This window comes from Ursus arctos, unplaced genomic scaffold (assembly GCF_023065955.2).
Source record: "Ursus arctos isolate Adak ecotype North America unplaced genomic scaffold, UrsArc2.0 scaffold_8, whole genome shotgun sequence".
Classification (NCBI taxonomy): Eukaryota; Metazoa; Chordata; class Mammalia; order Carnivora; family Ursidae; genus Ursus; species Ursus arctos.
In genome coordinates this window covers 46622663-46650449 of record NW_026623100.1, presented here as the reverse complement: position 1 = coordinate 46650449, position 27787 = coordinate 46622663, and the positions used below count along the sequence as shown (strand labels likewise).

The 27787-nt window shown below is 39.3% G+C and overlaps 1 protein-coding gene across 1 annotated transcript in view; it reads right to left on the bottom strand.

Annotated features, from left to right (window-relative positions):
* The window catches only part of DNAH6 (dynein axonemal heavy chain 6), a 201300-nt gene that overhangs the window by 110035 nt on the left and 63478 nt on the right, over nt 1-27787 (bottom strand). Inside the window, exons 18-30 of the mRNA XM_026481835.4 lie at nt 25770-25913; nt 18785-18997; nt 18012-18104; nt 16508-16627; nt 13897-14077; nt 12006-12102; nt 9354-9573; nt 7577-7741; nt 7379-7492; nt 5474-5599; nt 5236-5391; nt 4575-4736; nt 1280-1417 (exon numbers count right to left, since the gene is read on the bottom strand). Of these exons, the coding sequence (XP_026337620.3) occupies nt 1280-1417; nt 4575-4736; nt 5236-5391; nt 5474-5599; nt 7379-7492; nt 7577-7741; nt 9354-9573; nt 12006-12102; nt 13897-14077; nt 16508-16627; nt 18012-18104; nt 18785-18997; nt 25770-25913 (1929 nt within the window). The remainder of the gene's footprint in view (nt 1-1279; nt 1418-4574; nt 4737-5235; nt 5392-5473; nt 5600-7378; nt 7493-7576; nt 7742-9353; nt 9574-12005; nt 12103-13896; nt 14078-16507; nt 16628-18011; nt 18105-18784; nt 18998-25769; nt 25914-27787) is intronic.

Here is a 27787-nt window from a genome sequence, read left to right as displayed (position 1 = left end):
CTTCATCTACTCCAGGGGATCGATTCCACTCCAGCCATCTCAGATGTCTTCCTCCCATCCTTTTACTTCATTTTGTTGCCCTCCAGTTGGCAATGCTTCTATCCTGCTTCCATTCTCATTGGTCCTTCTCTCTTACTCCCTATGCTCTACTCTCAGCTAAATGCTCAGCAAGGTGATAGTGACTTACCAGTTATGCTGTATCTGGAGGTCCCTGCATTTAATACAGGCCTCCTCTGAGAATGTGGGAGGCAAGAGAGTGTAGAGTTGAAGGAGCTCAGACTTCAGCGTCACATAGATTTAGGTGTATATCTTGGTTTGTGGTGTCCCCAGAAATATTTTTTAATTTCTTTGAATCCTTTTCATCTGTAACCTTGGGAAAATGCCTTCTACTTTATGTAGGTTTGGTGTGAAAATGAAATAAATGTACAATGCCTTGTACAATTTAGTGACTCATTAAAGTCCAATTTCTGCTTTCTTTTTACTTGTTCTGTAATTTGCTTTTTTGCAGAGGTGATAATCAAAACATTTAACAACTCTTCAGGAGGGCGCCTTCCAATGAGAATGACCTCTGTCCCTAGAGCTACAGCTGGGTCCAGAGGCCCCCGGCTACACCAGGATGAACCCTCGTGGCTGGATTTAGCAAAGTGCTCTTTAGGAAGGGGACAAGGTGGTGGTTAGGGACCCTCTAGGGACTCAGGGCAGCAAGTATTTAAATGTTAAACAACTTGGCAAGCCTGTTTCGGTTTGTGTAGGCTGAGAGCCAAGGTCCCCTTGGGTTCTGTAGGGCTCCTCTCTCATTTTTCTGCCAGCACTAGGCTGATCCTGGGAGCCAGGATAAAGGCAGTGGAGTCCAAAGAGGTGCAGGGGAGAAACCTAACAGAGAAGTAAATGTCAAAGGCAAGAACAAGAAAGGTGAAGAGGAAAACAGGAGATGGAAGGGACAGGGACAGGCTGTGGGTGGACATGTGTGCGCATGTGTGTGTGCATGTGTTGTGTTGGGGGTGGGGAGAACAGAGCTCCTTGAGGGCAGGGACTGAGTCTCACCACCTCTGTGTCCCCAGGTCCCCACACAGTGTCTGACATAGAGTTATTTCTGTGTTGCCTGGATGAGGAATTAATTCACTCAACTACGACTTATTGCTGTAGTACTCACCAACTACGCTGCAAACGTGGGTAGACATGTTAAAGTTAGCATTGTTTTTCCTAAAATGCAACATGCTGTCAGTTAGTTACAGACTTAAGACACGCTACCTCCATGGACAGTTGCCCCACGTGTTACCTTTGCAGCTTTGGCATTCCTAATGGTAATGAGCTGTTGTGCGATGACCGACAAAACTTCTATGTCGATTCGATTAAATTCATCAAAGCAGCACCAGGCCCCTGACTGAGCCAGACCGCTGAAGAAGCGCCCCATCATCTGAAAGCAAAACAATGCCATTCAAATTTGTGTTTTATGTTTACGCTATGTTTATGCCTAGTTTTATGTGAATACTGGGCTATGTTAGAAGTTGGGGCCTTTATATAAGAGGTCCAGAGTTCCTTCCTCTGTAGGTCTGCTGTGGGGCCTGATAATCTGCATTTCTCACAAGCTGCCAGGTAATAATGCTGCTGGTCCAGAGTTAACACTGCTCTAGAACTTAGCTTCTCAAAGTGAACCAGTAAGAGTTGACATCACCCAGGGGATTTTAGAAATGTAAAATTCCAGGCCTTCCCCTAGATCTCTAGAATCAGAATATGTACTATAGCGAAATCTTCAGGTGATTCACAAGCACAGTAAAGCTGGAAAAACACTGCTTTTAGAAGAAGAAAGCTGAAAAGAAATTGAAAAACCACCCATTAATACTGATGCTGGGAACGTGTTCCTTTATTGTTTCTTTTTTTAAGTTTTTATTTAAATTCCAGTTAGTTAACAGTGTAATATTAGTTTCAGGCATACAATAGAGTGATTCAAGACTTCCATATATCACTCTTGGCTCATCACGACAAGTGCCTCCTTAATCCCCATCACCTATTTCACCCATCCCCCCACCCACGTCCCCTCTGGTGACCATCAGTTTGTTCTGTATAGTTAAGAGTCTGTTGCTTGGTTTGCCCCTCTCTCTTTTTTCCCTTTGCTGGTTTGTTTGATTTCTTATATCCCACATTTGGTATTTGTCTTGGAATGTGTTCCTTTGAATGGCAGTGTTCATGATGTATGTATTGATCCTTCTCTATGAGCCTGATTATTCCATTAAATTCCATTATCAATCATCCTTGATATTGTAAGTGCTATATAATGGGTTTACATTTTTATATTCAACCCCCAGATAAAGCAAACAAGGCATAATTATAGTTCTAGAATAGTGCAACTTCATAAACCTTGACATGGTAAGACAAAATTATATAAAGTAATGAAAATCAGAAAGTGAAGCTGGAACAGAAAGTTAGAAGGTTATATCTAATAAAATCTTGATTTCATAAGTTGGCAGATAATGTCCAAAATTAATACATACAAATACCATAATAGACACAAGTTTTTACAAATAATAGCAATCACCACAAGAAGTAAAAACAAACAAATACAATCAGAAACCTGGTCTCTGGAGAGTGGAACTGGGTAATGTGAGTAGGGAGAAAATCGGTTATTTTTAACTTTGGGTCCTTCTATATAGTTTGAATTTTTCCACGTGTAGATATGTCTTTAATTTTTTTTTAAGATGTATTTATTTATTTTAGAGAGAGAGAGAGGGCACGAGCAGGAGGGGCAGAGGGAGAAGGAGAGAGAATCCCAAGCAGACTTCATGCTAAGTGCAGAGCCTGATGTGGGACTCAATCTCACGGCCCTGAGATCATGACCTGAGCCGAAACCATGAGTCCGATGCTTAACCGACTATGTCACCCAGGTGCCCCGATATCTCTTTAATTTTAAAAGGTTAGTGTAATAAATCCTTATGGAACAAGGTAGAGTATAAATAAGAATAAATAAATACTTAAATTTCTTATCATTGAATATAATTGGTACTTCAGGGATCTCCAAACTACAGACTACAGCTATAGCTGGCCTGACACCTGTTTTGTGGATGGAATTTTACTGGAACACAGCCATGCACGTTCATGATATATTACATTAACATATTGTATGTGGCTGCTTTCGCGCTACAACAGCAGAAAGAATAACAAGCTGCAAGCCTAAAATATTTACCACTTGGCCTTTTCCAGGAAGTTTGCTGACTTCTGCTCTAGAGTCTAAGATAAATGAATCATGTGTATGCATCCTGTGGCTTTAAGGGTCGCACAGCACACACTCGTGCCTTTGGGGGTACATAGCTCCCATGAATGACTGAGCCTAAGCAACGACTGCCTAAACATTAAAAGGTGGATTCTGGTTTATAAATTCAAATTTTGAGTTGAGAAGAGCTAAAACCACCAAAATTATTATGGCCAAAACAAAAAAAAAATCATCACTATCGTAAAACTTGATGTATCTCTGCTGATAATGAGGTCACTTAATCGTAGTGGGAGCAGATCCCCATAAAGGTGAGATGTTAGGGCGTACGAATTGTCCCCGAGATTGCTGACAGCAGTTTCCCAGACTCTTTCCTGTGTGTACCAGAGACCGTCTCTGCACCCTGCTCTGAGGGAGAGGGTCCCCTTTCCTGATTACCCCCTCCCCAGATTTTCTAGTCTGTCATTCCTCTCTTGCTCTGCTTCTGTGAAACAACTTTCTGCCTGTGTTGTACTTCCGCTGTTTTTTGTTTATTAATAAAAAGACATTCCGGGCAACATCTTTTTCCCCCTAAATTTTAAAAAGGGAACAGGGTTTTTAAAGAACATGTCCTATAAAACACTAATTTCTGAAAATTCTTCTGAAAAATAAGCATGATTTACTCTGTAAAACTGAATGAATTACAGTTTATTTGGACAATTTAAATGATTATATTCTAAATTTAGACATTGTACAGGCATTCATGTAACTTTCAGAAAAATGAGACTATCAGCTCTGTGTGTTAGTGGCCAAAAGGCACCCATGGTGAAATATATTCCAGATCTGCTGAATTAAATAAAGCTAAACAGATTTCCTAACCACAGGACTTCATAAAGTGTTTAATATGCTACTTTGTGTTGTGAAAACCTGGAAGGGGAATAAGGCATAGGGGTCCTGTGACCAAAAAGTTTGAAAACTACTGTATTGCAAAATCTTACCATGAATTCTCACCTCCTACATATTTCATTTTCAATACACAACTCTCTGAATTGCTCATCTCTTCCTGTAAGCTTATTCCTTGTTCCTAGATTTCCCTGCTATTATATCTTATATCTCATCTCACTTTTTTCTACTTAGTAACATGAAAAGATCTTTAATTTTGCCGCCATTTAGTAGATCCCTCAATGGCCTTGATTCCTACCTGGACCACTCAGCCCACCTTGTGTTGACTCTTCTCCCTTGCTCTATGTATCCCACTTTGACCATCCCTTGTCCTATTAGTTTCCCCTTGCTTGCCATCACCCCTTTTCTCCTTTTTTTGTCATGACATGGTGCAAGTGAGAAAGCCCATAAAGCACTTAATGGTAGTGTTCAGATGCTGGCACTGTACCTTGTAGTCCAAACCATCGGAGCAGTTGAAGACCACACACTGGATGGCAAGAGCTTTAGCTAGGTCTTTGGTTGTCTCTGTTTTCCCAGTGCCAGCAGGACCAGCCGGCGCGCCTCCCAGGTCGAGCTGCAAAGCCCCCATGAGGCAAAGGTAGCAGCGATCCTGAAAAAATGCAGAAATTGTCATTATTGAAGGGAACTAACTCAAGCCACAAATTTATAAGTCCCTTCCTTTCCATGGGAGGAGGGTCATTATTTTCTATGAAAGGTTTTACAGCAATTGAGATATACTCAAAGATCTAGGCACATGATCAATGATGCACATCTCTGCTTCACAAAGATGTATTGTATTCGTGGCAAATCCTTTGAAGAGTTAAGGTTGGATGGAAATTTTCAAGACTATTTTTTAAAAAAGATTTTATTCATTAATTTGAGAGAGACAGTGGACAAGCAAGAGAGAACACAAGCAGGGGCAGAGGGAGAGGGAGAAGCAGACCCCTGCTGAGCAGAGAGCCTGCTATGTGGCTGGATGCCAGGACCCCAGGATCATGATCTGAGCTGAAGGCAGACTCTTAACCGCCTGGGTCATCCAGGCGCCTCTTTTCAAGACTATTTTAAGAAGGCATTTGTATCACGATTAACCTGAGTCATCAGTAACTTACCGTGAGAGGAGTAATAACTAATCTTGGGCACGCGCCCAAATACTCGTAGCCGTAAGTGTACTGAGACAGTGCCATCCTAGCCACACAATTGTCCAGATCCACATCCCAATAATAGCGCAGTTGTCTCTGCCAGTCAAAGGAATCGACTTCCTCTACCTATGTAAGTGATAACAATACATATATATTAGATGCACTAATTTCAGGAAGAAATATATGATTTTACTTAAATAAAAGTTACCTTGGCTTGAACAAGTTCAGTGACTATGTCTCTTGCATGTACATCAATAGTAATCAAAGCAGTTATGATGTTTCTGTGTAATTTTGGAAGACTGCCTCGAACTATCACTGCCAGGGCATTTAATCTCTATAAATCAAAAGAAAAGTTGTCATAATGAATTTTCAAAAATCAACTTACATATCTTTTTTTTAACCATTTTTTTTCTATTAAATTTGGAGTGGACATTTGCCAAAACTGATTTTAAGAATCTATAATTCTGTGATCAAACAGGACAACAATTTAACTTACTTAATTCCTAGATGACTACGAAGTACATACTATCTTTACCCTCATTTTACATTAGGGAAAACTAAGGGTCAGAGAGAGTAAGTAACTTGATGGCAGTCACACAGTTATGAGGTGGCAAAAATGAGACTTGAGTAGACATCTGCCCATGCTCTTAACTACTATGTGACGATGTCTCTAGAGAAGACTGTTCTCCCTAAAAATTAAATATGATTATAAAAGTACTCATTTTCGGGAGTAGTTTTTCCTTTGATAATCAGAAAACTTGAGCGTTTTAAATAAGCCAATAACTGATTGAATGAGAGCATTTTTGGGCAGATTGTACTGCCAATATTTACCTAAATGGTTCAATCTTATTCTTCTAAAAAAATTTTAAAAATCTATTTGAGAGAGAGAAAGAGAGAGAGAGAGAGAGAGAGAGCACATGTGTGGGGGGGGCAGGGGAGGAGCAGAAGGGAGGGGGAAAAGAGGGGGAACGAATCCCAAGCAGACTACATGCTGAGCACTGAGCCTGGTCTCACAACCCTGAGACCATGACCTGAGCCAAAACCAAGAGTCGGACGCATAACCAACTGAGCCACCCAGGCGTCCCCCAAGATTCAATCTTCTTCAAAGGAGAGCAGTGCCTCTGAAGGCCTTGAACTGCTATGCTGAATTTTCCCTCGTGCTGACCTTGATCAGGGACCACCTCTACACAGAGGTCAAGGGAACTTTCCATACAGAGTGTTTTCTCTTCTCTGGGGCTCTGTGACATGAAATTCTTTTTTCTTTTTCTTTTTTTTTAAGATTTTATTTATTTATTTGAGAGAGAGAGTGAGCACGAGTTGGAGGCAGAGGCAGAGGGAGAGGGATAAGCAGGTTCCCCACTGAGCAGGGAGCCCAATGTGAGGCTCTATCCCAGGACCCTGAGATCATGGCCTGAGCCAAAGGCAGCCACTTAACTGACTGAGCCACCCAGGTGCCCCTGTGACATGAAATTCTATGAGGTCCTCAAGAGATAGTGTTCTCTCATCTCAAGAAAGTTGTTTCTTCAATTTTCTGTTTCAAAGGTAATTAAAAAAAAAAAAGCAGACGTGCTTGGAAGTAGAATTAAATTTGAAGTTAAACATTAGGCATAGCTGTAAAATGGCGTTCCTGAACTACAGCTTAAAAATTCTTGTAGAATGGTATATTTTGGATTTAGTTATTTATTGTTTTATTGCTGGTTGCCTGAGGATTCTCTAGAATAGTAGAAAAGCACATCTTGAGCCTAAGAATAGAAATGGCACAAATCCTGGGGTTTTCCTGGATTGAATAAGCTTCTGTGAGAGATATCCAAGACCTACTAAATACAAAGTCTCCTTAAATGTTGCAAACCATTATAATCTGGAGATTTTCCTCTTTAAATGGTCGTTTCCTCCTATTTTTATAAGTATTCTTATGAATATTATACAAATATGAAGGTAGTGTTCCTAAGAAAACCTGAACATAAATGGTTTTCATAAGAACCCAAAGCTTTGTAAGTTAGGTTGGAGCATTAAAATTTCTGAGATACGTGAACTGCATTAACCACATCAAAAAAACCTACTGAGACCATCCTGCACAGCATTATGTTCAATGTCACCCTGTCAAACAACTCACCTCGAAGTTTACTTTCTCAAACTCTTCCAGGGCCTCTACGTGATTACCATCTTCTTTCTCCAGACACTCAGTCAAATCACGGCACCACATGATTTGAGAAATGGTCAGGATCACCTGCACGGAAACATCGTCCTTAAGTATGTGCTGCATCTCACCAGAAATGGACTCAGAGGTGGAAATGGAAGGAATGTAAGTTACTTGAGAAGGGTGGCCAGCAATCACCCAGTCTGTCCTTGGTTTCCCCTGATAGTCAGCGATGGCAGCTTTGCACAGGCGACGCAGAGATGTGAACATGGCTTCCTCCACTTTACCAAGCCATTCCTCCACATTGCCCCTGGCTTTCAGGCCTTTTCCCAAGCTAACCTAGAGGACAATCGGAGCAATGATAACACGTTCAGTGTGGCACTCGCCAGCCATACATCCTCTGTACTTCTATAACAGAACCCTGACACACTGAAGCTTAACCACAAATACTAGAACCTTCTATTGATATCCCACTCTACATCCCTCTTTACTTCCTCTTTTTTTTTTTTTAACTGCTTCCCTTTAGAGCCTTTTTTCAGGGGAAAAAAGGAGTATATGCGACTTCATGAATTCCTTCACTTCCTTTTCCTACTTACTGTCATTTGATTTTTGGCCCCAACTATTCCTCTAAACCTGTTAAGGTCATTAGGGTTACCAATGTTCTTTTAGTCATCAAGTCCAATTGATACTTTTCAGTCCTACACATATTTATTTCTTGGACTACCAATGACCTGACGGCCCTGCTTGTCTGGATCTCTTAGTTCTTCTACCTTCCCTGTAACTTTCATGTTTTCCCTGGATCCTAGCCGTGGTCCTCCCCTCTCTCTTCTTCTCCACTAGTGATGAGCAAATTCTTTTACAAGAAGGTCAATTCAGGACAAGTAAAATGTTTATAGGTTCCTGCTACTCCAGTGGATACATCTCCTGCTCTAACTAGACTGAAATCCTTGGCATTTCCCCACCTATTTCCTCTGTATGGAATGCTCTCCCTCCCATGTCTCCGCTCCATCTTCTTGGGCTGCTTCTGTGTGTGTGTGTGTGTGTGTGTGTGTGTGTGTGTGTGAGAGAGAGAGAGAGAGAGATTTCTCTCCGTGAAGTGCTGTGGTTCTCCACAGTTTGCTAATGCATTCACTCCGTTGGTATTTTCTGTATGCCAAGCATCGTTCGGTGTCCTGGATACACTATCCTGGATACACCAACTAACACTTTCACAGCACCACCTGGATACAGTTCTAAGTCATTTACATATAATTATATGTAAATTATATGTAAATCTGTCTCTCTCTCTCACACACACACATTTCAAATACTATTTGAAAATCCTGGGGCGCCTGGGTGGCACAGCGGTTAAGCGTCTGCCTTCGGCTCAGGGCGTGATCCCGGCGTTATGGGATCGAGCCCCACATCAGGCTCCTCTGCTATGAGCCTGCTTCTTCCTCTCCCACTCCCCCTGCTTGTGTTCCCTCTCTCGCTGGCTGTCTCTATCTCTGTCAAATAAGTAAATAGAATCTTTAAAAAAAAAAAGAAAATCCTCAGCATCTCATTAATCAGGCACTATTCCTATTCCTCATTTTATAGATGAGGTTAAAGAATGGGACTTGAATCCAGGTGGCTGGGCAGTAGACCCGGGGCTCTTAACCAGTTCACTCGTCTGCCTCTCATGGAGCGTTGAGTAAGGCCGGGCTCCAGTTATCACCACTCCGTTTCCAAGAACAAAGCACACACCTCTGTCATTGCACTTACTGTGGTACTCTTCAATCACCTGTTTGACTATATCTCCCCTAGAGCTCTTTGCGGGCAAGAATTTCATCTTTGTTATCTTTGAAACTGCTGAGCCCTCAGAGTACGATGCGGTAGCACTTGATGAGCGTGTAGAGAGTAAACTTCTACCCTCCCCCTAGCAGGGCAACAAAGCTTTTCCAGAAAGAATCATAAACAAAAAGCACCTCACCCGTTCTCCTTCTGGTGATAGCATTGCTAAAATATCGTTAGTGTAAATCTTTTCTGGCTCTCCTTCCACACCAGGAATCTTCCCTTCAGTAGGAGGCATGAGAGCAAATTCAAGCTTTGAGATGGAGTCAAAGCATTTCCGTAAGTGTGGCTGCACAGCTTGCGGATTTCGTGTCTGGGCCAGAATCTCCAGAAGCTCATCATTTGACAAGAAGTAAAATCTGAATTAAAGAAAATACTTAGAATGTAACTTGAAAGTGATGGAAAGCCTTACATAGACATGAAAGATAAATCCCTTAGCCACATCTCCTTCCCAGTCACTGATTTCCTGAACTTCCAACCTACTGGTCCTGGGTTTCCGGGGAGACCACGTGTCTCTACGATTGTTACGGAGCCTAGTGTGGATGCATCTCAGACATTAGAATTAGTGCCTGATACATAAAAGAGAGATATTTTTCAAAAAATTATAAAAAATGCTAGCTCTTGCTATGACACTGATTTGTTCTAGAGCGAAGATACATTATTTGTTTTACCTAGAATCTAGCCTTAGTACCTTACACCTGCTTTCAATACCTAATGTGTTGGGTAGATGGATGGGTGGTTAGAGGAGCTTTCTTTGGTTCTGTGAATATCCACATGTGTGACCCTCCATGGGATTTTCTTAGATCTTGCCCACCAGAGCCATTTGGAGGCATGAAGACACCACAGGAAAAGAACTGGAGAAGGGGCATACCTGGATGCCCAGGGATGAGGGAGAGGGTTAAGGGCCCCGCCAGAGAAGACACTTCACTTCTGGAGTGGAGGAAGCTGCCTATGAGAGATCCCTTGGTTTTGGAGGGAATGAACGGTAAAGTGCCCATGGCAGGCCCCACATCAGTGAGAGGGGGTCAGGTATGCACCAGCCCAGTCAGGCTGCTCTGCTGCCTTGCGTCTCTTCTCCTTGCCCCAAATCTGGAGACCTCAGAAACATCAGAGGGAGAGGGGAGGATTGATCATCACATATCCTTATCATCACTGAAGGCTTCAGACATGCAGCAGGCTTGGGCAGGAAAGGGGAAGTTTTCACTCTGAGAGAAGTTCAGAGTTTGATTATTAAGATCATTTATTGGGTTGAGGTGATAAGAGGTTTTTGTTTATTTGTTTGTATTATTTGAGAAAGACCAGAAAATTCATGACATCTGCTCAAGATTTTGTCCAGGGGCAAAAAGAAACCAGCCCCCAGCAGGGAATGCAAAGGCAGTTATTAGTTAGAAATAAAGATGCTTTTGGTTGGACTCTATCAGTCCTGCTTCTTTACCATCCAGTAATAATTAATTTATGCCCATGCCTCTTTTTAAACTAATGAAACAGATAACTATAAAGATTGGACCATGAGCCCTGTGAGAGCAGCAATAGTACTGTATTCATCTTGTGTCCCCAGGAACTAACTTGGTCTGCAGCTCACGGTATGTCTTCATGAAGGCCTGCAGGGTGAAATCAACACCACATAGAGCCTCCTGACATAACACATATAGCAGAACCAGTTCATGCAGTTCTAAGCAAAAGAACAAATAAAAGCAGAAGCTTTTCAGTGGTCAGTATTATCCTAGGTAAATTTGTTTCCAGTTTTCTTTAAGTATCAAAAGTAGTATATAGATTTTCTCTGGCTTTGGGAGACTCAAGCTAGGAACCACTGATTTAAGAGTGAAACAGACAAAAGGCACATTTCAAACCTCAAACTCTTTCATCTTTCTCCATGTTGCCTGAATGATGTTTTAGTAAGATTTGTGTGTATTCTTTAAAGCCTGACCACTTCTATTAAAACCAACCAAATCTTCTGGATCTTGGATTTCTCGTGCACACTACACTGTCCTGGTCCCCAGCAACAACCCCTCTCAGTCAAGTAACCCAGATAAGCACCTACCCCTGGCTGCCACAGTGCTTGTCCTAGGACAGATCTTAATGGCCATTTCCTTAACAACTAACAAGAAAATACCAGGGAAGATGAACCATTCTGCCAATGTCCTCTGTGTTATAGTACAGTGTGTCCTAATGACTGAAGTTGGGAGCTTTTGCTACCATCAAGTAATTTATCCTGGTGTTAAAAAACTATATTATAATGGTTTATTTACATGACTATCCACCTGTTAACCATGGGCCCCATTAGGGCAGAAATCCAGCCATTTCTTCTTTGTATCTTCAGCACTGAGCATAACATTTGATATGTTTTTAGAATAAAGAGATGAGTAAAGAATTTCATTTGGAGTTTGTGAAATGATCTCTTGGACAACTTCTCCAGTGACACTCTTAGGTCACCAATTAATCCAAAGAAACCTGCTCAGGCAACACAGGGTTCTCTGACTTTTCATGTGCACGTCTACAGACACACACACATGCACACCCAACAATGAAACAATGCTGAGCCCCAGAATACCTCTAGCACCTCCGGTACTTACCCACTTAATCCTTCACCAAATACTGTGCCTTTATCCTTGAGCCTTACACTCCCCAATCAAGATACCAGCTGGATTGGTCAGCTAATTATCATATCTTTTTCATTTCTCATTCTGGCTCCCTGATGTTTTAAGGTTATGGTTTGTTTTTAGGTATATCCACTTAAATTAATGGATAGTCTTCACTACTAAAAATACCATAGGTTGCTTTATAAACTTACCTTGGAAAGATAACTCTTTTTGATTCTAAATATGCCTCTAGACACTTTTGAATTTGGTCGAGTAATGCATTATTATTTTGAAAAGTCTCCAGAAGTCCTGTTTATTGGGGGAAAAAAGGTACTGGTAAAATTGTGTTAAAATAAATAGAAAATACCATTTTAAGTGTAAGTAAAATATGATATTAACATTCTTTAAAGCCTTGGTTTTATTTGATAAAAAGTGGTCAAAAATTTAAAGTGGGGGAGGTTGCTAACAATGTTAACTCTTACTTTAAATAACATTATCTAATATTAATTTTAATATTTACCACAGATGAACAAGTATTCAACCTGAAACAATTTTTAGCTGGCACCCCCCACTTTTGGGGGGGCTGGGGGTAAATGAACCAAACCCAAGCACAAACCATCGTGCGTGCTAAGTAAATTCTCACCTCGGGTCTTCACCTTTATTCTTCTCTCTGCCTTTCATACCCCCCCTCACATTTGCACACGTGTCTCTTCCCTCTTTCCTGCTGCTTTCTGCTTGAAAGTCTCTCTATAAAAAGAGCCCTCCATCACATACACAGACACATGCATGCGCACACACACACACACACACACACACACACACACGGCAGCACCCAGCTGTTCTCTATCCCCTTATGCTGCTGAATTTTCCTTCATAGCTTTATCGTCACCAAAATGACATAGATGGGTCCACACTTCTTTATCTGAAATCCCTAGGACCAGACATATTTTGGAATCATATATATTTTTTTAATTTCAGAAGTTGTTATGTAACAAGTCGAGTAGAGACGGTGGCAACACTGTAATCACACACATTAATATTTTTGCAGCAAAAGTTTGAATATGCATCTGGTAGGCAGAATGGTGCTCAGAGATATCTGTGTCCTACTCCCCAGAACCTGAGAATACGTTAGTGCATATGGAAAAAGGAAGTTGGGAGATGGGACCAACAATCATGGGATGGGGAGGTTATCTTGGATCATCTAGTAGGCCCATTGTAATCACAGGGGTCCTTCTAGGAGGGAGGCAGGAGGCCCAGAGGCAGAGAAGGAGATGTTAGGACAGAAGCAGAGGCTGGAGTGATTCAACTGCTGACCGGAAGGTGGCTGGGAGCCAAAGAATGCAGGTGACCTTCAGAGCCCCAAAGTTTAAAAGTTTTCAGTTCCATCACACCATATAGTTTTTTGTTTCTGTTTCTGTTTTTATGTAAGAGCCTTTGGGCAAAGGGCATAGCCCAGCAGGCTGCCTCTGCTTGACAGCGAAGCTGTCTGGAGCTATTCACCAGAAAAGGTCACATGCTGCAGAACAACAAGCAGGCTTGCTGAGGCTTTGATAAAGTTCAATAACCATGTATGTGCACGCACCAAAGCTTTGATTCCATATCCCCAGAAACAGAGCTTATTAAAACACATTTCAACCTTGAGATTAGAATTATAGTTTGTGGTAACAATTTTAAATGTTTTTAATTAATTAATAAAAAATAAGATATGGAAATTTTTATGGCTATAAGTCTGTGAGAGCTTTGGCAGAATGGGTCAACTGAATGTGAATCTCTATCTTGTAGTCAAATTGTGACACGCAAGCCTCACGATACTCTGTGGCAGCATCTCCAAATTATTCAAGCAGCAGAAAGGATCGGATTCTTGGGTGCCAAAACTATGAACTAAGCTGACAGGTAATAACGATAATAATTAACAGCAACAACAACGGTGTTCAATTCACATCGTTCAGCAAGACTGTCGGATGTGCTACAAATATTCCTGGTCATCAGTACTGACAGGAATCAAGGATTGAGTGTACCCCATAACACCAGAATTTTATAGGTGCTAAACATGTGCGATGGTTGTAAAGTGTTTCTGTTTGTTTTTAAAATGTGGTTTTATACCTGGTTGAGTAGCTGCTCGAAGAGCGTTAGGCAACCGGTTCACCTTCCTCATGATTTCTTTCCATGACTTATCCACTTGCAGGAACATCTTGGCCTCGGCAGGCAATTGCCTCTGAATATCTGGAGCATTAAAAATACTTTCCAGGTAGAGCCAGTTTCTCTGGCAGTTCAGCCACTCTTCCTAGGAGAAAAATATGGGCATTACCAAATTTTTCATTCCAAATCGAAAACACAGTTACATTAAAAATAATTACATGGGGATTCACTATATCTTTTTCATTTTAGGGGTCTTCTCACAGGTTCTTTGAGATGAAACCTCTTTACAAGGTCCAAGGCTCACTGCAGCCTAATTTCAATCCATGTTCTACCAGGAGTCTACCGTGTGATAACTAGAGTGGACCCAGAGAAAGAGGAAGAAAATGCCCAGAGGAGACTGTCTAAGGGGGAGGAAAGATACTTAAAGGACTCTGAAGGGTTGGGAAGTGTTTAGTGACTATTTCCAAATACAGAAAGGGTTGTCCAAAAAAAAAAAAAAGGTTGGGTTTTTTCCCCCCTCAATTATATCTATATTCTTCTCTCTCTTTTTAAAAAGGAAATATGATTCATTTTCTTCAGTTAAAAAGGTAAAATCTGCTTGTGACAGAACATGAGGCAAGTACAGAGGACTGGAGAAAGAAGAAAATCACCCACTGCCTCTCAGAGAACCCAGAAATGCAGTGTCGGGACCATAATTCTCACCGTCCTCTCTGCCTCCTGCCATCGCACGTGTCAGCCCAACATCCGTGAAAGTTTCTCACTTCTCACTCTGGATTTGGGGCTTATGCCTGAGGCCTAGTGTCACAACCATTCCCTAATTTATCTCAGGTCTCTCACTTTCCAGACAGTTAATTCTTTGGAGAGTCCACACTACTCGATACTTTTTTCTTAAGGGCCCTCTATGGAAACATCACTTTGCTCTGTAATCCCTCCCTTCATAAGGCTCAGCCATCAGGAGAGGAGGCCGAACGGGGGTCAGGTTATAAGGGGCTCATCAAAGAGGGTGGATTCCTGAAAATGATCTCTATGAAACAAAGTTGGAACAAATGATCTTTTCCTACTTAGTGCCTTTATTATTTCACAGATAACTTTCCATATTAGAATATTTAGAAACCTAAACATAATTAAATCAAGCTAAAATCTGAAGTCTAAGAAAGAGATTGGATGGGGACAAAGTAAGATCATTTTAAGTGGATTCTTTGTTCTATCATGGGATAATCTGAGGTAGAATAAAATAAAAAAGAAAGGTGTACCACAAGGAAGGATACCAAGGAGAGTTTAAGCGTGTGTGTTTTTCCAGTAAATACGAGGTGAGAGGCTGTCTAAAAGCTGTGAATGCCTGAAACTTAGAAGCCAAGGTGCTCCCTGCCTAGGCTTAATGCTATTGCCAGCAAAGGTTTAAGCCAGTTAGTAAGTTACCAAAGCTGCCTGCCATTTGGGATGGAAACTGGTTGAGCAGAGAAAGTCTTTCACTGGAGTGTATGCATAGGCAGATTGTTCTTAGAGGTGCTAATTCTTCTAATTGACAAGACCCTTTCTTTTCCAATTATGAAGTTATAAATATCAACAGGCTGAGGTACTTAGGGAGGGAAAGAATGTGGTATGGGGGGAATGAGAGTAGCTTAAGACAAGAGCTCATATTCTTAGGGTAAAAAACTCTCGGAGCTTCTCTGTTTTTTGAACTTTGAATTCTGAAACCATTGGTGGCAGGATTCAGTCATTGACAACACAAGTTCATTGAATCATTTCAAGAGTTGAATGATTTCAAAAGCCCTCGTCTCAGGAGAGATTAAGCTTTCATACTGGGGCAGTGATCACTTTAAAACATAGAACAAAAAGATTTTTTTTTAATCTTAAGAATTAATGAATACCCAAGATGCTATCTGGAATAGTGATACCCATCAGTACTTCACATCATCTAGGCCTGCATCTGGAACTCCATTACAAAATCTTTTCAGGCATGTGTTAGATTTCTGTGAAAACTTTGTTTAAATGTAAACTTCGTACCACACTGTCAGTTTTGTCTCAATAAAACTATAGATTTATAAATAAACAAAAAATGTGGGACACATATAGGAGCTGAAGATGACCTCCACCTGATAGCCAGTGAGAAATTGAAGCCCTTAGTCCCAGAGTTGTGAGGAAATGATTTCTGCCAACAACCTGAGTGAGTTTGGAAGTGGATCTTCCTTGAGTTGAACCTCTGATGAGAACCAAGACCTGGCCCACATCTTGATTGAACCTTTGTGAGACCCTAAGTAGGAGACTCAGTTAAGCCATACCTGAACTCCCGACCCACAGAAACTGTGGGATAATAAATATAGACCGTTTCATACCACCAAGTTTGTGGTATTTTGTTTCATGGGAATAATAACTAATACAAGAGAGATGGCATAATCATATAAAGAAGAACTTAGTATATTTGCGTTTTCCTTACATTCTGAATATAATAAAATGTCAACAATTAAATCTTTTCTCTAAACTACATCATATTTAAATGACTGAAGAAATTATTTCTAAAGTACCATAGCTCTCCAGTTCTCTGAGTGCATTAATTGAAATTGCCCTCACTCACCAGTGTTTGATTAAATAAGGCAAGTTGTTTCTGCCAGTCATCCACTCGCATTTTTAATGGACCAACATAACGTGATGAGGCAATGGTTGCAATGTTGATGGTGCTGTCATCAAGAAGGACCTTTAAAGAAAGAAGAAGAAAACAAGCAGCATCATGAGTTTGTGCTCTCAAAGATAACTACAGATGTTTAATTCCAAGAGTCCACTTAAAAGCCAACTTTTGAATAAATAGCTTAATCCCACCTACTATTTCCTGCTCATCCACTTCCCTTCCTCATCCACTTCAATGGCTTACAACCCACTCTGACATTCTCTCAAATATCACCAAGAGATTTTGATTGCCAAATCTTGGCTATTTCTGTAATTATTAATGGTACATGTTTTTTGTTTGGTTCAATACTCTTCTCTTTCCCCCTACTTTTAGGTATCTGGTACCTTCTTTATAACATTTGGTCATCTAAGGCTTTATTTCTCAAAGTACTCAAAACTTACAAAATTCGGTATCTTCTCTATCCCATGAAACATCACTTTATCTCATTATCTTGAGGAAGAGGGAAATTGAACTCATTCATATCAAGCTTAGAACGACTATAAACAGTTTTCCCTCTACCTCCTTCCCCAACTTTTCCCCCTTACACTACAGCAACCCTTACAGAACAAGTGCATTCTAAAAAATGTGTCTGTTAATCTAAAGGATTTTAATAGCTCTATTTAAATGATAAGTTTCTTGAGAGCAGAAGCCCCATCACCTAGCATCACTTGGCCCCATACTACCTGACTTCCATCTTGGGTTTGCTCTCTCGTCTACTGCCCAGAGTGACATCTGGTCTTGCTCTTCCAACCTACACCTGGGAAAGCCATTTCATCCTTAGTTCTGGTGTGGGTACACCCAAATGGGCTAGGGCTTTGCTTTTTAAATTAGGCCATAAGACACAGATCCTTTTGCTAAATAAATATGCCTTTGAATTTTAAATCAGTAAGAATATTCCAAACACATGGATTAGATTTATTTTCTTTTATTGTTCATAGAGTATGGCTATCTACTCCTAATCTCAAAAAATTCAAGTGAACTTCGCTTCTTAGTGTGCTATAAACCTGAAATGCTTGTTCGTGTTTTTTTGCCTCATTTAAATGGTTTGAAATGCCCTTCATTCTCATCTAAGTCTGTCAAATTCCATTTTTTCTTTAAGGTCCAGCATGTCTTGGCTGGTCTAGGAAGGATTCTGTGATCACTTCAGCCATAAATTATCTCTTGATTTTCTAAACTCTTCAACTGCTAACTACAAGATTATAATTCATACATATGCCATTTTTATTGCTTTGCTAAATACTTCATGGACAAGCATTCCTGTCAATTATTCATAATGATATTTTGCCTTTCCAATTAGATTTTTTCTTATTTAGTAACTCTCGTATTTCATTCCTTCATCATAATCTTCTGCAGAAGATTCAGGAGTAGGTCTGACCAATCTTTATCATAGGTTTTCAATAACCCAGTTGCCCACCTGTATGTCATCTGTGCCACCCAGGATAAACACATCTTTGGAGTCACGATGAGGGAGAACGATGAATTCCGTTGTTTTCCAAGAATCCTCCACCTTAGAAATAATTCAAGTCTTAGGATACCTAAATTCATTTCTGTTTAGGTACTCAATAAATGCATGTAGAATAAAATAAGCGAAAACTCCATAATTATCCCATTCTCCTCTTTACTGCCTTTGAAATTCTTAAAATCCTCTTCTTGGTTAAAGGATACTGATATGCTAAATTTTATTGATGAACATAAATACATATGAATAACTTGTGATATGTTAATGTCTATCCCTTACCACTTTGTGCTTTAAATATTTCTTTTTACACAGGTGATTTGTAGGTATGTGTGTATTTTTAGGGTAAGGAGGTAAGTAGCTTAAGTAAGAAAGTCTCTTCAATGTCTTTTGCAGCATTTCACACTGTTACTTTTTTCTGGTAGTTTGAAAGATGATGTATTTTGGTATAAAAGACCTTCCTTGGAATGTGTCTTTTTATATAAGCATGTAAATATCAAACTTTGTTGTCATCAAAGTGGGCTATAAGCTAAGTAGAGAGAGGATACTGATAAAAGTGCTGCTGAGAATAATGATAATAAATGTAAGGAAACAACAGAAAGATGACTGATAATGAGAGAATGAGAGCTGCAATGTTGAAAACCCATCTAGACGAAACAAAAGTTGGTGATCTTCATGAATATGAAAACCTTTACATTCCTTGATCTTCAGAACACATTTTTCAGATTTACCTTTTTAAGAATTATTTCTAAGGCAGCTTCTCCAGAAGCCTGTCCAGAAATGTCCTGGATTTCTTGGCCAAAATCAAAAACACGCAACTCAGAGAGCTTCTGCAGGGTTAATGGAATTTCAAGGTCCACTAGGGAGGCATCAACTGTTTGTTCAATAGCTGCCCAATGTCTTGCCTTCAAAGTTGGGTTCCTCAAGTCAATGATAACTGGAAGCTGGAAAGCAAACACTCTCAAAGGCACCACGCTTTTTATCTTTTTTTTTTTTTTTTACTATAGATATACAACTTTCTTTCTTTCTTTTTCTTTCTTTCTTCCTTCCTTCCTTCCTCCTTTTTTTTTAAGTTAACATATAGTGTATTATTAGTTTCAGTAGTAGAATTTAGTGATTCATCAGTTGCATACACCACCCAGTGCTAATTACGTCAAATGCTCTCCTTAATGCTCATCACCCAATTACTCTACCCCCCCCCCCACTCACCTCCCCTACCTTAAAAACATAGCCCAAGGCCTCTGGTTTCAATTCAGGAATGTAGAGAACTGGAAAGAACACCACCTGTGCTCTTAGAAAAAGAAAATTCTGGACAAACTAGAAATTAATGAGCCCATCAAAAAATTGAGGTTGCAGGGCAACCAACTAACTCAAAATCTGGGGAGAGACTGGTAACTGTAGATTTCTCCACAGCAAAAAAACAGGACCTGAGAATTTGCTTACCTAGGACAGATGCCTTGGGTTGCCACTTAAGCTAGCAAGAAGATTCAGCTAAATTTTAAAAATAAATTGCCAAAGAGTGAGTATAGGGTAGCATGAGAGTGTGAAGTCCCTCGGGGCTACAAATATAGAGGTGTTCACAGGGAAGATTGGGGAGAATCCTAAGAAAGTCTACCTTGTGGTGCTGGCTGGGAGGAGGAACATAGCAGCCACTATCGTAATTCTACCAACCCATTTCTCTTAGTTACCCTGTGGAACAAACAACTTACTGTCAGGGAAATGAGCAGCAAACACTGTCATTTTAAGGCGTTGTGATAACCCATTGTAGATTTCTGTATACACCGGGAGAAACAGAACTGGAAAAATAAAAGCTCTACTCATGGGGGAGGGAAAGAAATACATTCTAGGCTTATTACAACAGCTGGAGGAGAGGCAGGAATACCAGTGAAGGTCAACAGTCTGAGAACAAGGGACACAGTGCCTTGCTAAGATAGAGGGTTAATCAGAACACAAATGGAATGCCCCTCCTCCCATCTCCCACCAGGCTAACAAATATTGAATAAAAATAACAGCGGAATACAGACTGATTAGCTGCAAGAGACAGATTCTCTCTGGGGACAATACATAGGGAGGACCCAAGGTCAGGGAGAAGCAAAAATTGAAAAAATAAGCTTTGGCAAATGAGCCCAAACCATAAACACAAGGTATCAAAAGGCTGTAGTATATTGAGGGTAACCATAGCAACATCAAACCTCAAATCTAGCCCAATTCCTTACTACATTTAACATAACATGCCACACAAAAAGCCAAGTAGGAGGAAAGGCATGCTCATCTCCAGGCATAACAATTATTTTCTTCAGTATCTACTGTACTACATAAGATGTCTGGCTTTCAATAAAAATGTAAGAACTGTATGAAAAGTTAAGATAAACATATACTCAAGAGACAAAAAAATAAAATAAAACCAGACTCAGATATGACACACAATGTTGAAATTAACAGAGAATTCAAAATAATTGTAATTAATATGGTAATGGCTCTCATGGAAAAGGTAGGCAACAGACAAGACCAGATGGGAAATGTCAATAGAAAGATGGCTGTGGCTCAGTCCGTTAAGTGTCTACTTTCGGCTCAGGTCATGATCCCGGGGTCCTGGGATTAAGTCCTGTATCAGGCTCCTTGCTCAGCAGGGAGCCTTCCACCCCTGCCTGATGCTCCCCCTGCTTGTGCTCTTTCTGTCTCTCTGACAAATAAATAAAATCTTTACAAAAAAAAGAAAGAAAGATGGAAGCTATAACTAAGAATTAAATAAATGTTAGAATGGAAGAAGATAGCAAGAGAGATAAAGAATGTCTTTGATGCGCTTGACACAGCCAAGGAATCTGTGAACTGGAAGATAAGTAGGTAGAAATTCCTCACTGACACATGAGAAAAAAAAAGTGGTAAAAAATAAAAAACAACCAAAAACCAAAAACCAAAACCACAGAGTGTTCAAGAGTTATAGAACAATATCAAATGGTCTAAAATATGCAATAGAAATCTCAAAGGATAACATAATGGCTGTTTTCGTTTTGTTTTGTTTTTTTCCAAAATTAAAGACAGACACCAAACCACAGATCCAAGACACTCAGAGAACACTAAACGGGATAAATACAAACTGTAAACAACAACAACAACAACAACACACACCTGGGTATATCACATTCTAAACTGACAAAAATGAAGAAAAAGAAATAATCTTGAAGGCAGCCCAACCAAAAAAATACATTATTATCTACAGAAGAACGGGGAGAAGCACTATGGCAGATTTCTTGTTAGAAACCATGCAAGCAAGAAAGTGGTGAAAGGATACTTTTTAAATTGCTGAAAGAAAAAACAAAACCTGCTGATTCAGAATGATAGGTTTATATTATCATTTAAATTATCATTCAAAATAAAGGATAAAGACTTTCTCAAAACAAAAATTTAGGGAATTCATTGTTAGCATACCTACTCAATAAGCAATATTAAAGGAAGTTCTTCAGGCTATGAGTCAGAATCTTAGATCCATACAAGAAATGAAGAACACTAGCAATAGAATAAAGGCAAAATAAATTTCATTTTGTTTCCTATTTTGATTGTCCTGAAAGATGATTATATAAAATAAAAATAGTAGTAATATATTGTGCATATGGTATATGTAAAGGTAAAATACAAAAACCCAAAATGATGAGGTACATAAAAGGGACACAGAAGTCAACTGAGAGAGCTCTCAATAGCCAAAGTTGTCATGATTTAAGCAAACAACAAATAATGTAGTATTGCATTATAATCCAAATTACAAAATAAATATCCATGAGTTCATATTGACATAAATAAACAACTGAATGGATGGTTGGATTACAGATAAGAGAAGCAGGCAGAGAACAGATAAATCTATACAGAAAGACAGAAATTACCAACATCAACAGTGAAAAAGGGGACATCACTTCTGATCTCACATACTTTTTTTAAAAAAGATTTATTTATTTATTTATTTATTTATTTATTTATTTATTTTAAAGTGACAGAGAGAGAGAGAGAGGGAGAGAGGGAGAGGGAGAGGTGGGGGAGTGGTAGAGGAAGACTCCCTGCTGAAAGCAGAATCTGACAAGGGCTCCGTCCCACAACTCATGAGATCATGACCTGAGCTGAAACCAAGAGTCGGATGCTTACCTGACTGAGCCACCCAGGTGCCCCACATCCCACAAACTTTTAAAGGATAATAAAGAAATATTATGATCAACTCTATGTCTATAAATTCAACAATTTGGATGAAATGGACCATTACCTTGAAAAATATACTATAAAACCCCCTCAAGAAGAAATAGATACCCTGAATGATACAATATGTATTAAAGAAATTCAATTTGTAGTTAAAAACCTTCCAAAAAAGAAGACTTCAGGCTGAAATGGCTTCACCAGTGAATTTTACTAAACACTTAAAGAAGAAATAATATTAATTCTAAACTATTTCCTCCAGAAAACAGAAGAGGAAGGAACCCTTCCCAACTCATTTTAATGTACAAAAAAAGCCCCTAAAATTAAAAACTGAATTTAGTAAGATCACAGGACATAAGATCAATAGACAAAGGTTAATACTATTCAATAGTATTCTGCTATATAACAGCAATGAATAATTGGAATTTGGAATTAAAAGCAATATTACTGGGACGGCTGGGTGGCTCAGTCAGTTGAGCATCTGCCTTCAGCTCAGGTCATAATCCCAGGGCCCTGGGATCAAGTCCCACATCGGGCTCCTTACAGGGAGCCTGTTTCGTGCATGCTCTCTCTCTCTGACAAATAAGTAAAATCTTAAAACAACAACAACAATATTATTTAGGATTACAAAAAATATTTAATTATAATACTAACAAAATACATGCAGAATCTGTGTATTGAAACTAGAAAACTTCCATGAAAAAAATAAAGGAAGATTTAACTAAATGAAGAGATACGCTGGTTAACAGGCTGGAAAAGTTAAGATGTCAGTTCTCTTCAAATTGATTTATACATTCAATACAATCCTTCAAAAATTCCTGGCAATTTTTTATACATATCGACAACTTAATTCTAAGATGTATATGGAAAGATAAAGGAATGAAAATAGACAAAATGACTGTGAAAAAGAACAACAAATTTGGAGGACTTACACCTACCTGATTTTAAGACTTACTAGGTATAGGTACCAAAACAGTGTAGTATTGGTGAAAGAATAGACTCACAGAAAAACAAAACAAAATAGAGTCCAGAATTAGACTAAAAAATAAAGTCAGGGGCGCCTGGGTGGCTCAATTGTTAAGCGTCTGCCTTCGGCTCAGGTCATGATCCCAGCGTTCTGGATAGAGCCAGGCAATGGGCTCCCTGCTCAGCAGGAAGCCTGCTTCTCCCTCTCCCACTCTCCCTGCTTGTGTTCCCTCTCTCGCTGCCTCTCTCTCAAATAAACAAACAAAATCTTTAAAATAAATAAATAAATAAAAAATGTAGTCAGCTGACTTCTAGCAAAGGTGCAAGGACAGTTAAATGGAGAAAGGATAGTCTTTTCAAATAATGGTGCTGGATCGAGTGGATATCCCTATGTAAAAAAGGTACATCTTGACACATCTCTTATATTTTATGCAAAATAACTCAAAATAATTCATAAACCTTAATGTAAAAAAAGCAAAACTATGAAACTTCTAGAGGCAAATAGAGGAGAAAATCTGTGTGGCCCTTAAATTTAGCAAAACATTTTTAGATGCTATACTAAAAAGATAATCCAAAAAAGCAAAGAATGTAAATTGAACTTTATTCAAATTAAAACTGTTTGCACTCTGAAAGTCACCGGTAAGGGACTGAAGAGACAAGCCACTGACTGGGAAAAAATATTTTCAGGTTACATATTTGAAAAAGGAGTTGGATCCAGATTACAAAAAGAACTCTTAAAATGCAATAATAACAAAACAAGCAACCCAATTAAAAATTGGGCAAAGAGCCAAACAGACATTTCAGCAAAGAAGATAAAAGGATGGAAAAAGACATTTAAAATATACTCCACATGATTAGTCACTGGAAAAATGCAAAGGTGTCTGCCGTGAGATACTTCTATACATTTACTCGAGTGACTAAAATGAAAACCAAACCAAACCACATGCAAAGCCTCCCAAACAATAAGGAGTGCTGGGAGGATGAGGAACAGCTAGAATTCTCACACATTGCCGGTGGGAAGGCAAAATGTTACAGTCCTTCGAAAAACAGGCGAGTTTCTTATATACTTACCATGACACCTAGTAATCCCACTCCTAGTTATCTACCCGAGTGAATTAAAAAGTCTTGTTCACTCAAAAAGCTGCACACGACTGTTGAGAGCAGCTTATTACTAATCGCTATAAAACTGGTCACAACCCAAATGTCTTTCAGCAGGTGAATGGAAAAACCAATGGTGATAATCTACATAATGGAATTATTACTCGGCAATAAAGATGAACAAACTATTGATTCACCTAACAACATGGAAGAATCTTTTTTAAAAAAAATATTGTATTTCAATTCAATTCAATTAACATTATCGTGTATTATTAGTTGCAGAGGTAGAATTTAGTGACTCATCAGTTGCATATAACACCCAGTGCTCATTATATCACCTGCCCTCTTTAATGCCCATCACCCAATCACCCCATCCCCCCCACCCCCTTCAGCAAGCCTCAGTTTGCTCCCTATAGTTAAGAGTCTCTTATGGTTTGTCTCCCTCTCTGATTTTGTCTTATTTTATTTTTTCTACCCTTCCCCTATGTTCATCTGTTTTGTAAGAATCTCTTTTTTAAAATATTCCAATTCTCAGAGATGTGCAACTATCACCACTATCTAATTTTAGAACTATCACTATGAACTACCTATCACTATCTAATGACCCCATACCCATTAGATTTCATCACCCATTTCTCCTCCTCCACAGTGCCCAGTAACCAGTAATCTACTTTCTCTCTCTATGGATTTCTCTATTCTAGACATTTCATATCTATGACACCATATGCTATGTAGTCTTTCTGTGATTGGCTTCTTTCACTTAGTATAACATTTTCAGGGTTCATCTATGCTGCAGTGTGTATCAAAACTTCAAAAGAGGCTGACATAAGAAACTTCAGGGAGTATTTTGACTAGATATTAAAAAACTAAAGAGGGAGAAACTGCAAAAATGCTCTTCTTGTTGTGCCTAAAGTTTTGCTTACTTTTCCTACCCATGTCTTCTTTTAGTCCTTTCTTATCTTTAAAAAAAAACTAAAACTGCTTTAAAGGACAGAGTCATAACCCTTTTCATTCCCATTTCAAGTACTGATTCAAGAGTGATAGGTTTCAAAGAGTCAGCCTCACACACCTACTGCTGGGCTTCCCGACAGTCAAGTCATGGCACATCTGGAAAATGGCTTATTCATTTGGTGCAGTGGTATAAATGGACAAGGCTGCACTAGCCTCATTTGGCTGTCTAAGGGCTGGTGGATGAGTATCTTAGCATATCTACAACCCATTCCTGCACTAAGCTCCTTACCACTTGGGAAACTCTTATTCTGAATGCCCCTTGAACCAAGGTATTCAGTTGCATGATTTGGCCGGTTGAAGACAGGGATGCAGTCCGCCTTTGAAAAATTTGAATTTGTCTATTCTTTTTTCTCTGCAAAGCTGACTAATTTAAACACGGAAGAATTCCTGACTTTAGTCTCATTAGCATCAAGTAGTAACGGACTGCTCTGGAGTTTTTGAAATAATTTCTACTGAACTTACCTTTTCTTTCATTTTTTCCACCTTATGTTTTAGCTGGGGAACTACACTGTTGGGTGGCAAGCCTTTTTCCAACTGAGTCACAAATTTGGCATATTTAGAAACTTGACTATTTAGGAATTCTGGATCCAGGCAGTCAAACTTGGACTATAAAAATTAGGAAGAGAAAAAAAAATTAAGATAAATGATAAAGGCAATCTTGAAATAGTAAATTTTTTTTATTTTACTCAGATTTTCCAGTAGTTGAATTGTAAATCCAAGTCAACTCTCTACTTCTGGAAATGGCTTTATTTATTAAGATTGCTAATAGTGTATCAGGCATCACTTGCTTATTCCTTTCATGTTCTTGTCTCCCACATCATCGAATGTAATATTGCAATCCCTGTAATTTATTCCTGAGAGCCAACTCCCGGAAGGAGACAAATAGCTACTTCTTACTCTTGCTAACTAGAACTTTCTAATCTAGTTGTCTCCTATCATTTGATTATGTACCCCTTTAATATAAATGATTTAAAGATGTACCCCAGGGGCGCCTGGGTGGCACAGCGGTTAAGCATCTGCCTTCGGCTCAGGGCGTGATCCCGGCGTTGTGGGATCGAGCCCCACATCAGGCTCTTCCGCTATGAGCCTGCTTCTTCCTCTCCCACTCCCTCTGCTTGTGTTCCCTCTCTCGCTGGCTGTTCCTATCTCTGTCAAATAAATAAATAAAATCTTTAAAAAAAAAAAAATAAAGATGTACCCCAATATATACAAGTATCTATAAATATATTTTTCAGTTCTATAAACAGAGAAAGACAAATACTGTATGATCTCGCTTACATGTGCAATCTAAAACAAAACAAAACAAAACAAAATGAAAGGAGAGAGAACGTACAGATACAGAGAACAGACTGGTGGTTGCCAAAGGTAGGGCTGGGAAGTGGGTGAAATGGGTGAAGGAGTAAGAAGATATAAACATCTAGTTGTAAAATAAATAAATCATGGGGGTATAATGTACAGCATGGTGACTATAGTTAGCAATACTGTATTGCATATCTGAAAGTTGCTAAGAGAATAGATCTTAAAAGTTCTCATCATAGGAAAAAAATTTCATAATTATAGGTGACAATGGATGTTAACTAGACTTACTGTGGTGATCGTTTCATAATACACACAAATATTCAATTGTTACATGGTACACCTAAAAGGAATATGTTATGTGTAGTTATAAACCTTCATTTTTCTTTTTTTCATTTTTTCTTTCTAGGTTCAACATTTCCTTTCTGTCCCCTAATGGGTCTTTTTGCATGTTTCCTATGATGAAATCACCTCATTTTGGAAGCTTCTGTTCTAAACTACAGTGGTAATCAGAAAACTCTCTAAGCTTTTTCTTTACACCTCAGGAGCCTTTTCTGCTTCTGAGATAAGTGACAAAGGAGTTATACAAGAGCACTTAAAATCCTTTGATGTTATAGCATATATTTGTTTCCTGTTTTCCTCTCCAAAAGGTAAGTTCTGTGAGGGTTTGGACTTTGTCATTTTTATTTTATTTTTTATTTTTACTATTATTCTTTTAAAAGATTTTATTTATTTATTTGACAGAGAGAGAGACAGCCAGCGAGAGAGGGAACACAAGCAGGGAGAGTGGGAGAGGAAGAAGCAGGCTCCCAGCGGAGAAGCCTGATGCGGGGCTCGATCCCAGGACCCCAGGATCACATCCTGAGCTGAAGACAGATGCTTAACGACTGAGCCACCCAGACGCCCCTGAACTTTGTTGTTTTTAGTCCCTAGTGGTATACCCAGCACTTAGAACATTATCTGGGAAACATTTTGTGTCACTGGTGTTTAAACCAGACATGTGACTTCTAATTACAGCTATTAGCACAAGTAGGCTGAATGAGCAAGTGTAAAACAATATTTGTAAAGTTGATGGTATTTCTGACATGCCCATATCACACTTGAAAGAAGAGGTGATCATCTATCTATTCTGCCTTCTAGAGGGTTGACGCTTGTCAGGGATTGAATATACAGGTAGATCCTAG